Source organism: Hevea brasiliensis, chromosome 2, assembly GCF_030052815.1.
Source record: "Hevea brasiliensis isolate MT/VB/25A 57/8 chromosome 2, ASM3005281v1, whole genome shotgun sequence".
Lineage (NCBI taxonomy): Eukaryota > Viridiplantae > Streptophyta > Magnoliopsida > Malpighiales > Euphorbiaceae > Hevea > Hevea brasiliensis.
The window spans coordinates 4,373,797-4,386,108 of NC_079494.1; the positions used below are offsets into that span (position 1 = coordinate 4,373,797).

The 12,312-nt window shown below is 34.6% G+C and overlaps 1 protein-coding gene across 4 annotated transcripts; it reads left to right on the plus strand.

Annotated features, from left to right (window-relative positions):
- The first annotated feature begins 208 nt into the window (after positions 1-208).
- LOC110665243 (NAC domain-containing protein 83) lies at positions 209-5,994 on the plus strand. 4 transcript variants are annotated; one of them, XM_021825267.2, is made up of 7 exons: positions 209-339; positions 793-831; positions 1,842-2,049; positions 2,492-2,712; positions 2,824-2,997; positions 3,968-4,295; positions 5,353-5,994. In XM_021825267.2, the coding sequence occupies exons 3-7, from the start codon at positions 1,893-1,895 to the stop codon at positions 5,637-5,639; spliced, it is 1,167 nt and encodes a 388-aa protein (XP_021680959.2). In that variant the 5' UTR covers positions 209-339; positions 793-831; positions 1,842-1,892; the 3' UTR covers positions 5,640-5,994. The 4 variants fall into 4 exon arrangements, with proteins under 4 accessions (XP_021680959.2, XP_021680961.2, XP_021680962.2 ...); XM_021825269.2 differs by having other exon boundaries at positions 222-339; positions 5,356-5,994; XM_021825270.2 differs by having other exon boundaries at positions 222-339; positions 2,492-2,706.
- The last annotated feature ends 6,318 nt before the right edge of the window (positions 5,995-12,312 follow it).

The window sequence follows — 12,312 nt, forward strand, 5'->3', positions numbered from 1 at the left end:
ACTGGTCCTAAAATCTTTGTCCTTATCTAATCAATTGCCGTCTCTTATTTGCCGAGAAACAAGAAAAGCTTACTATTGCGAGTTAACAGGGTAGAAATTTCCAAGAAGGTACGATCCAACTAGGGAACCACTAAGTGGGGTCTACTCAAAGATCAAAATTACGTTATTGATTGATCTCAGCCAATGATGAAATACCACTTAATAATGTTTTAAACTGTGTGCTTAACCACGGTTAACTGACAGTAGCATTGATTCTCTCGCTCTATAAATATGCCCATTTATGCGAGGGCGCAGTAATGAGGAAGTGAGTTGCTGCTCTGTTTGGTCTGCTTTTAAAAGGTTAGAGCTTTAGTTTATCGCTAGTTGATCGTTTCCCTTTTTTGTAAACTAACTTTAGTTTCTTTCTGAATTATTGCTTAATAGTTTCATTGAATATTCTTTCTTGTATATTCTGGGTATTCTTGTTCTTTTACTTTTTCCCTACAAATCTAGCCAAAGGTGATAATCGTTTTGTTTGTTGATGGGAAAATAGAGGAAAAATATGGGAAAAGAAGTGTTATTGTGAAATTCATTGGAAAAAGGGCAAAAAAAAGTATGTTGACTCTGCTAGTGGTTGGCGAAAGTTTGGGGTTTTTTGAGGTCCCAGTAGGAAGGAACGAAAGAAGTTTCGTTTTGTGCTTGTATAGTTTCTATTCGTTTTCTTCTTCATCAGAAACCAAACTTCAGTGAGCTTGATTGTGTGTCTAGAATTGTGTTTTCTTTGATCTTAATTGTTGGGTTTTGATTTTGCAGGACAGATACAGAATTTGCAGCTCCAGCGAGTATACCCAGGTAACCTTCGATACCTTCTTCATATTAACTAGCGTAAGGTACCCTAAAAATGGTGAAACAGAAAAGAAGCTTTGATGCTGTGTACCCGGAAAACTGTTAAGATAGAGTCAAGTAGGCTATTGGTTGGCTGATGTTTCTGGTTTTTTTCCCTTCATAGACAGATTATAGATGTTTTGGGATTTTGATTCCTTGGAAGTGATTGAATGCTTTCTTGTCTTGCAATTTTATCTTGAAAACTTTACAGATTTATATTCTCATTCATCTGATTGGAATTTTGAGTCTTACCGACCAATTTTTTGTTTGAAACTCCTTAATTAATTCACCGTTATCTGATCAAATTGGGGTTAGAGAGCACAGCTTATCATTGAAATTGAGCCATTTGTTTAGGGATCTCTAGTAAGATATTGTTGTGTTTCAATATCAGTAATTGAATTTCCATTTTAGCGTCAGGTAGGGGGGTGTGTGTGTGCTTATGTGTGTGTTTTGTTCAAGGGACTTAGATAAAGCGTTATCAGATCATGACTGTGCAGCTGTCTATTATAGTTTAATTAAAATATCAATCTCCCTCTTCCAATATTCTTCTTGACAATGAATTGAGTTTTTATATTTGGATCTTTGAGTATTTCTCAATTTTTGGATCTTGAGAGTGCTAACTGCCTTGGCTTTCAAAATTTGAGCTTTCATACTCGAATTGATTTTCTATTAAAGTGAGGTTTATTTGTTCCTTTTGTATTTGCTCTTCTTTCTCTATATCTTTTCTTTGCAGTAATGTTGATTAATTGAATAGACAATGTTACCTGTTAGAAGTTGATGCACTTGTGCTTTAATGAATGTGAATTCTACCCATGTATTGAAACTACAAATGCACAGTTCCTTGACTGTATAATTTATACTTTTCATTTTTTTCCCATGAATGATCAAACTATTTGATAGTAGATGATTTGACATCTCATTTTCTTATTTATTTGGCTTTTACCACTTTGCTGACCTCCTCTTTACAATTGGCATAGGTGGAGACTTTGGTCACAGCGTTATTTCCTTTACCCTTGGATTGAGTCACAATGCATCCTCCAATTGCTCCTGTTCCTGAAATTGCTGTTGATTTTACTAATGAGGAGCTCTTTATCTCTTTGGAGAAAATGATGGGTGGATATCCTCCTCCAGCCAACGTGATTACTGATGTCAATCCATACAACTATGCACCATCAAATTTACCAGGTAAGAGGATTTGTTTTTTTTTTTTTATTTTCAAAGGAGATGATCGCAGTCAGAATACTTAAAGTATTCAGTTTTTATTGTGATCTTAACAATCAGGAATCTTTAACCTTCCTTTTTCTGGAAATTGTCACGTGACACCATATAGCTTAGACAATTTTCTTGATTCACAAGTGAATATATTATTATCTAATCAATAAACAACTTTGATCCCTGTTTTCTTGTAGGCAAGACAGCATATGAAGCAAAAACCTTGATGACCGGACTTTGTTGTCTAAGCTCATCAAGTTTCTTTTTACTTGCTTTACTGGGTTTTTCCTTTGGACAAGTCCACTGTGTGCTAATAATAACATGCTAATTTGCTAACAAAACAGAAAAAGCTAACATCAGCTATTCAGCTTGACATTACAATGCCAAAGCCAATAAAGTATGATTGGTTTTGCAGCTGGAATTTGGTACTTGATTCGCTCCAAGGAGAAGGGGGCTATGGAAGTTGGATCCTGGAAGGTCAAAGGGGAAGCCTGTAAACTATTTTGGAACTCTTCCATCACTGGTTGGAGGACCACCCTTGAATATTTTGAGGGCCAAGTGCCTCATGAGCGTAAAACTGATTGGGTGATGCAAGAGTACTGGATAATGGGGCCAGTTGAAAACAGCAAGGTGAAGGTAATTAATGGAATATGCTAACTCTGTATGCTTTAGGTGACATTTTTTATTTTATTTTCATTCTCCTCCAAACCTGCCAGTCAACTGCCAGTTTGGTTGGACATTTTGCAGGAAGCCAGTTCACTATGCAGAGTCTTTCTTAGTGGTGAACAAGGTCCAGATCATAAAAAGCAGCAGAAAAAGTCTAGCCTCCATATTGCATGTGAAATCCTCATTCACTCAACACAGGCAACTGTTAAAAAGGCTCATGTTGATGCTAGCAGTGGTTCCACAAGCAGACCTGAGGTTTGTCAACTGTAATTATGGGCTTTGTGTTTGGCTGATCAAGTTGGATACTGCACCATTTCCTTGCCAGTAGATTTGTTTATATTCCTTTGCAGCTGTTGCTATAAGGAGTTTGCACTGATACTTTTCTTTGGGACATTAGGTTTTTGGGATGGCATAGATTTATAACTTTTTGACTAGTTTTCACAAGGGAATTACTCCACTTACATCATAATGATGGAGTTATTTAATTTTTGGGGGGGAAGGAAAGTTTTTTAGAGTTGCAAGTCCTATGTTTGAATACATTTTAGAGCTGAACAAATTTTCACATTAGTCCCAACCTAAAAATTTATATCATCAGTATTCCAAATACTTAAAATGCTAGCTGGGACTGTAAAGTGTTTTTTGTGGCAGTCACTCTTTATAGCTCAACTGGTCAAGTTATTTAGTGATAGAAAAAACTGGGTAACTAATGCATAAAGAATTTATTATATGAAGAATCAAAATTCACAAAAATCTATATTTTTTCTGCTACTAAGTGAAATGTCATTAGTACTCGTAGGAATGTCATAGTTCAATAGACAGCCAAAGGACTAAAACTCTCTAGAGTTAAACGAGAATCCAATTAAATATGTAGAGACACCATATCTGTCACAAAGTACAGACCAATAGAAAATATGAGTTGATGAAAAGATAAAGCACAAAATAAGCATAGCAACCTTATCTGAAGAAGCTTCAGATAGTATGGGGTTTTCAAACATAAAGCAGGAGGATTGTCAGTCTGGCCTAGCATTTCAAGCATGGAGAAAATATTTAGGATAAAAGTTTCTGATTTTCAACTGTGGATGGAAAAAATATTGCTTGGAGCATTCCTGCAACCAAATCCCTTGTCTCTCTCTGTTTTACATGGGTCATAGTTGCTCCACAACATCAAAATTTTTATTTTTGTAGTATGCCCCTCGTGAGTTGAAGTCTAGTAATGTTATTGTAGGTGGATGGACATGCTGAAACAGGAAATTTGGCTGTGGCAGGAGAACCTCCATTTAATCTAGTAGAAAACCCACCAGAAATTGACTATATTTCCAGAGGTGACTTCTTGGAACTGCTGGATCTTGATAATCCAGCATCATCTTCTTCAAGTTCAGATGATTCAAGTTGCTTGACCTCATCATCAGATGAATGTTTTGACTCGTTGGCTTTGCTGCAACAACTAGATTCTGAAATTAACCAACACTCCCTACAGAAGAATGAAAGTTGTAAGCTCAGCGTCTCTGCATCTTGCAGACCAAATGAGGTGGTTATGGCTCCAGCATCTCCAGGTTTGTCAAATATTAATTCATCTCTTGCTATTTATTTGTTCTCTTGATCTGTAATTTTTTCCAGTATTCCAAATTGTGGTGAAAAACCTACTTGATATTTGATACCCAATCAAGGGCTCTCCTGGATCTATCTTCCATAAAAGAAGACTTCTGCTGGTAACTTTATACCGTTGGTCTGAACACAAGTGATTTTAAGATATGTGATTTTTTATTTCTCCTGCCAGTGCTATCATTTTTGTAGAAAGCTCTAGTGCTCAACACTGTTTGATTTACAATACCATTGCAGTCAAATGGATTTAGGTTAACAATACTCTGGTGCTTATCTGAATTAGAAAAACTTCATCCTTTCCTTTTAGCCCTGCCATGATGAAATTTTTTGACATTTTTGGTTAGAGTCTGAAACAGCAAATAGCAATACTGTGACATCTAGTCTGAGGACTTAGTGATTGGAAATGGCATAAATTAGAACTCTTCATTCCCAATGAGTCTTCCTAGTTATTTCAGTTCCTCCTTGGTAGCCAAATGAAACCACCAGATAGACATGATGAGATTTAAAAATGCCAGTTACAGATAGATTTAAATATTATCATGTAGTTGAAATTATCCTTCTATATAGGCATGGTGAAATTTAGTTCCAATTACAGATAGATTTAAATATTATATAGTTGAAATTGTCCTTCTATAGGTGGGGTTTATGTGTTTGTTTTTTAATTACGTATGTGCTCTCATAGAGTTGATGTTGCTGTGTCTTTGGTTTGAGTTTCTCCTTTATGCTTTAACTGGGAAGAAAGTTTCGATTTTCACATAAAATAATTTAAATTGATCAGAAACTTTTTCCTTTTCTTGGTCCAAAAGCCATGAGCTCTTCTGCTATTCTGTGGGAGGTAGCTCTCCCCCATCCTCAAAAGTCATAAATCCCAACTCTTCCCATTGTAATGGTTCAAACCTGGGCTCCAATTTGGAACTCCAAGTTTTGACCATTGGACTGTCTCCTTGGAACCAGAAAACATTTGTATACAAGAAAGCAACTAACAGTGTTTTTTGTTTTCCTTACCAGCAGGATCTTTTGTTAGAGTTGAAGAAAACAAGCCACCTACTGAAGAAATTCTTGGAACTAATCCATCACTTCTACCCATTTTGGCTAATGGCTCTAAAGATCTAGACAACAGAGTTTTACAGCATGCAGTCAGAAGCCACAATGCAGGTTACATGGATGAAGGTCCGTCAAATTCTCATGATGTAGGTGCATCTTCCAGTCGCTTGGGTCCATCTCGAGATGGAGAAAGGAAGGTTGCTAAGGTCAGGACGAAGAAACATAAGAAGTATCTATGCTTCCTCTTCTAATTTGACGCCTATAGCTTCATAATCATAGCTTGTGTATGTTAAGTAAATAGTATTATTATCAACTGGGTCTATTTTATTTTGTGTTTACTTTAGTATATCGCAATAGTAACTAGGTCAGGGACAGAAGACTTTATATGGGGAAATTATCATAGTTTACTTTCTGTTCAGCTGACTAGTGAATTTCAGACAGGACACAGCACATAGATATAGGTATTGTTTGATGGAAACAACTATAGCATTCTGATATTAAAGAATGAGGTAGGAAATTGATTACTTTGTTATTTGTAAGGATAAATGCATACTGTGCATTCTTGTAAGCTCTGTTCACTTATTGATTTCTATCTTTCTATCCAAATCCAACCACTGCTTAGAATGTGAATTTTTTTTTCTTTTTTGGTTTAAATATGCGGTTTCCTATATTTGGGTAGAAAGTGATATTCAGGTAAAGTCCTCCTGACAATGAAGACTCAGAATTCGAACCTCTAACTTTACAGGCTGCCTTATTTTTTTTTTTTTTAATGAAGACACTTAGTTTTAGTTTCATGCCATTTAACTTCCTTTTCACCCTCTCAGCAAATGCTAATCTTTCAAAATCTTTAGAGCAGGAGAAAATCATGATACTTGGACCAGTCTGTCCTTCTCATGATATTACCTCAACAAATCTTTCCCTAATTAAATCCAACTAACTACACCTAACAAAAATATATAAAAACTTAGGAACCCAATTGTGTGACCAAAAAAAAAAAAAGAAACCAAAAGGGCTCTTCACCTAATTGATCTTCATGCACATGTCCGTAACTAGCTTCATTTTAGTTCTGGGTTGAAGTCAAGCTACCCCACTGGGAGCATCAACATGTTCATCTAGTTTCATACTCTACAATTTACAATATTCTTTTCTTTTCCCATCTACTCTAATAGATAACAAAGATAAATTGGTATAATTATAAATTGATAAATAATTCTTATTTACTTAATATTAATAATCAAATCTAAATGCTAAATGGGGTGGATTTTTATGTCAAAATTCATATGATCTAAAGGTGAAATTTAACATGAGGGATGTAATCATCGTGGCAATTATAGGGATTCATTTGAAGACTTGGGCAAAGGCCAGAGGAAGCAGGGGTTAGAAACTTACAATTACGGGTATAGTAGCGGAAGTAGGAGAGATAAGGTACTTACAAGGTAGAGCTAAGTGTCTTGTCTACTTTGCCTATCACCGCTTATTGTGGGCTCCCACCTGCTGGCGAGTGTCCACGATCATCATCTTTCGTGTTTGCTAACTGCTATGTTCAGAACAAAAACATGGCAAATATGGAAAATGAAACTTTTTTTTTTTTAAGATTAATACTATATTTGTAGTATTATAAAATCAATATATATATTATTTTAATTATATGTTTACATGAATATTGATATAATATTTAATTATAAATTAATATATTAATTTTTATATTAAATGCATCACTAACATAATAAATTCAGTGGTGATATTGGTCTGTATTTAGCAAAGACACAGCTCACAGGCTTGGAATTAGCACAATAGTCAACAAATTCAGCTAAAGCCCCGCATTTCATAATTTGTCCGTCGTGGTGCGCTCCTATATTCAAAGTGATGCTCCACACGCTACATCAACCACTGCATTGCTTGACAAAAGTTTATTGAAACTTGATGGATCATATGAAGTGGTTCTGGTTGATCATGTGCATGGTATGTGCTGCTGCTGCTATACACGTGATAGAGCACCCTTTCTTTTTTCTTCTATGTCAAGCCAAGGTGTTCAAAAAGGTCCACTCCTCTTTCAACTATGTGATCATTACTTGTGTGTAATTGGAACATGTTTTTGTAGCCAATGACTTTTCAATCTAGCGGATGAAGTGACTCCCACAACGATCTAGCGGCTGACAAATATATGATCCGAAATGGACGGTTGATGTTGCTCTTTTGTGGCGGGAAAATCTGGTGGGAAAGACGGCGATATTTATTGTTTTCTTTAATTTTATTTTATTTTTTTAAATTATCGGAAGGAAGGGAGAGGAAAAATAAATTAAAAAAGAAAAAAGACAACACCAACGGCAGGTAGCGACTTGTCTACACGTGGACCCCACAGATGATTTTTTTAGTTTGGCGGGGTTCGTTGCGTTCCATTCTGGCGTTACTTTCACTTCTCTCTCTCTCTCTCTCTCTCTCTCTCTCTCTCTAAGCTTGCTTTCGTAGTTACTTCCTTGTATCTAGCATGTTCCTTATGAAAAGAAGCTCCGTTACCTTTGTTCCTAAAAATTACCAAAAGGCCATCCTGCTTAAATTATTGTTTTCCTCGACATCAATAGTTGTGTTTAAAGTAAATATCATGTGAGTTTATTTAATTTTATATGTATTTTTATAAAAATTATTAAATTTTAATTTTTTTATAAAATTTATAAAATTTTAATTTAATTTTATAAAAATTATTATAATAAAAATTTTAAATTAATTTATTAATTATTTTATAAATAAAATTACTTTATTTTATTAATTTTTTTAAAAAAAAGAAAATATAATATATAAAATGCATTTAATTATCTCTTTTATAGCCAAACCTCTCTTTTTTCTATTTTTTTCCACTAATAAATAATAGTTAAATAATTTTATTTATAAAATAATTATTAGGTTAATAGATTAACTTAAAAATTTTTAATTTTTAATTATATTAATTTTTATGAAATTAAATTGAAGTTCAATTAATTATATAAAATAAAATAAAATTTAATGACATTTATAAAAATACTCATAAATTTAAGTGACTACGTATGATAATTTATCACGACTCAATCTATAGGCTGAATTGGCATTAGGACATGAGCTAGTTTAAAGCCTCCGAGACCCGTAGTAAGCCTAATTATTCCTTAACCCAATCCTAAGGCCTATTTTTAAGCCCAATTTCAAGAATTCAACTGGATAGAGTCAGGCCATAACATGGATCATACAATAGGGAGTTTTTCACTCATCCAACCTGTAAATGTAATGTTCCTAATTTTTAAATTAATTATTTTATGAGTAAATATTATTATTTTATTTTATTTAAATTTTAAAAAATTATTTGAAATTTTCGAATTTTAGAAATTGGGTTTGATTTTCTGAAAATGTCAAGCTTTGATAATTTTTAAAAATTAATTTAAAGACCGTGTGACAAAACTAAAAATACATTTAGACTCTACAAATTTTTCTGAGTTTTTTGAAATTTTTTTCGAAATTTTTGGGCCTCGTTTTTTGTCACAGAACAGAGTAAAAAATTCAATTTTGGGTATCTTGAATCGAATAAGCTGAATTGAACAAGATCGAGTCGGACTTGTCGAATCGGATTAGCCCTCTTCCTTTTCTTTCCTTCTCCCTTGCGCGTCCCGACTTGGGTATCTTGAATCGAATAAGCTGAATTGAACAAGATCGAGTCGGACTGGTCGAATCAGATTAGCCCTCTTCCTTTTCTTTCCTTCTCCCTTGCGCGTCCCGACTCCCTCTCTTCCCTCTCCATTTTCTCTATCCTCTCTCCTCCCCTTGCAGCCCCATCGGCGCCCCTCCCTCCCTGACGCACTTTCAGGGACCCTCCCCGTTGTCGGTCGCTACTCCAGTGGCTGGAAAAGCACGCGCGAAGTCCCTTCAATGTACGGGCTGCTTTTCGTCTTTCCAACCAAAATTTGGCTGATTTGACCACCGATTTGGACCGGGTCTTATTCCAAAATTCATCTACATCTCGAGAGCTTTCCATAGACACCAATAATATAAAAATTCATTGAGTGGTTTGTTCAATTTTTATTCAGGAAGTTTTAGCCCATTTTGAATTTTGGGCTAGATTTCTTGCAAACCGTGAACCCCAAGAAAAATCGGAGAGTACCAGAGTGCTCCCCTCGACAAGAGCTTTATGGCAATACTCATTTCAAATTTTTCTGACATCGTTTTTTGATGGGCCTTACGAAATTTCGCAGTATTTTTTCGAATATTAAACGAGCTTAATAAATTTTGTAAAAATTATGTACAAACCTCAGTGTTGTGGGCTTCGCGTAGGTATGCTCGTTTCGCGGAAATTCAATAGTAGCTTGGGTCTATAATTTTGAGCTGGGCAAGCAGACTATCGGGAAAGCTTCAGAATTGAGTCGAGAATATAGGCTATCCCACTATTTTCAGACGTTCTGGACGCGTACTCATGGCTAGAAGTGGCATAGATAAACCCGAACCGTCATTTTTCTTAATTTTCTAGTGTCTGATTTCGATTAAAAATCTATAAAATATTCGTGGTGAGTTAGAAAATTATAATTGCTTTTGTATTAGCTTAATAATATTGCTAATGACCGCGGGGCAAAATTTTAAAATTTTTAGAGCTCATTTGGGTAGTTTTTGCAAAAGGGTTAGTTGTAGATACTAAATGATAATTTTTCAAATTGTGGTTATTGACTATTTGGATAGGCCTAGGAAAGGCCATGTGATGTGATTGAGTTGTAGTTGTGTGACTTGTGGATATAGAAGTGTATTTTGAATCATTTTTCAAGTTAAGTAGGTCCTAGGTATAGAAGAGACTATGCTGAATTTTCGGCACAACTTAAGATGTCTTTGGTTCTTTTTAAGCTTGTATTGAGTCAATTATATTAAATAATTATAATGAAATTGTCAGGTGAGTCGAGACAGCCTTCCTCCTCCTCTCAGCCGCCACAGTGACCTCGATTAACATCTGTGAGTAAAATATTGATTTTAATTATAATTTCAATATTATTATATGTTTAGGCATGCCCATGCATCACTTATAAATATATATCTATGTAGTTAAATACTAAGTATATTTTATATTGCATTCTTAATTGATGATATGCTATGGATGTTGTTTTATGGTAATTTGGAGCAGTGTGCGTGTGTTAGCGTGTGTGTGGTGTGTGATATTAGATATGGATAGGACGGGTAGATGTGGCTAGAGCTTGACTCGCTGGTACCCGATCCTTTTATGGATAAGCCGATGTAGGCATGGCTCGAGATGATCTTGCTGGCCTCCGCATTTGGTATATTAAGCGAAATTCTGGTTTGAGATGTACTTGCTGACAGAGGTTGGATGAAGAGAGCTATATAGGGGATTAACTCTCATATATGTACTGTTTGAATATTATATGGGTGTGTGAATGCTCCAAATTACCTTTTTATTGTTTATGATGTGATTTGGGTATGAAAACTATGAAGGTATTGCATTTTACTCTTTAGGATACAATAGCTTTAGATAGCTATAGAAATTGTACTTAAAATATGTATTTTACTCTCTGAGTAGAACGCTCACTCCTGTTCACTTATTTTTTTCAGGATACAGGAGGTCCTTTATTGAGTTATAATCTGTCTCTCTCCTTTGCAGGTTGTTTAGTAATGTCTATTATGTTTTATATAATTTTACTAAATTCTAGAATTCCGCATATATTATAAGTACTTTATTTGATTTGGGTCTGTATTATAATTATCAAGTTGGATCTGTAAACCTATTAAATACTTATATGATTAGATTGGATGAGGGAGCTAAGCTCCCATTTGATTTTACGACAATATGAGTATGTGGAGGGTGAGCTGAGCTCCCCAAGTTGGTATATATTGTGTTTACAGGTCGGATGAGTCAAAAACTCCCTGTTGGATGGTCCCAGTTATGGACGGACTCTGTCTGGTTGTTTTCTTAAAATTGGGCTCAATATGGGCCTTGAGATGAAGGAACGGAAGCGTGAAAAACATAAGTTTATACCATTGAATTCAAAAATTTTCACCTAGGGTCACATGCATCATGCAATATTTATTTTTATCTATTTGATTTCAATGATAAACAACATATTAAAACTCTTTTAATATGTTTTTGGATCTGTATTTGCCATTTAAGATTTTAAAATTAATCAGATTAATTTTAGAACCCTAGATTAAATCAAGAACGATTACATTAACCTCTTGATGCACTGCAGCGTGTCTGTGCCTTTGAGATTTATCTTCAAGACACCAGATGTTGTCCCTCTAGCTTGTCCACACCAAGAACACCTATGGTAGCCCTTTAACAGCTTCTAAAGCTTTTTCTATTAATTAGAAATTCAAGTTCTGCCTTTTAAAAGATTAAAGATGTAAACAGGACACTAGAAACAATTTCTAGTGTTCTTAATTCAAGAGATTGATGGCTAATCTCTTTGAATTGATGAGAGATGAAGAAGAATAAATGGAGAGCCTCAAAATGGCGTGACCAAGGAGGAGTGGCTGCTGGTTGCTTTTCTTTTTTTCATAACAACACTTATATAGCTAGGTTAACACATTAAACCCTTGCCACATGTCACCCTTTGATTAGCTCCAGGTTTAAGTGACCCAATCACATTGTGCCAAGTGTCAAACCTATATTTAATCTTAATATTAATCATCTTACATGATTAAAAAAAAACATTTGGCAAGCTTATGTGTAATGCCATGTGTCACCATCTCATGGTGCCACGTGTCACACTGCGAAATGACCAAAATGTTCATGTGTTTTAATTTTGAGTTCTCAACCCAAAATAATTATTTCTCTTCTTCTAATCAATTTATATCAAATATAAATTAATTAATTAATCTCTATTAATTAATTTTTCATTAATTAAATTTATATTTAAACACTTTAAATATAAATTTAACTTATACTACACATCCAATAATCTAGATTTG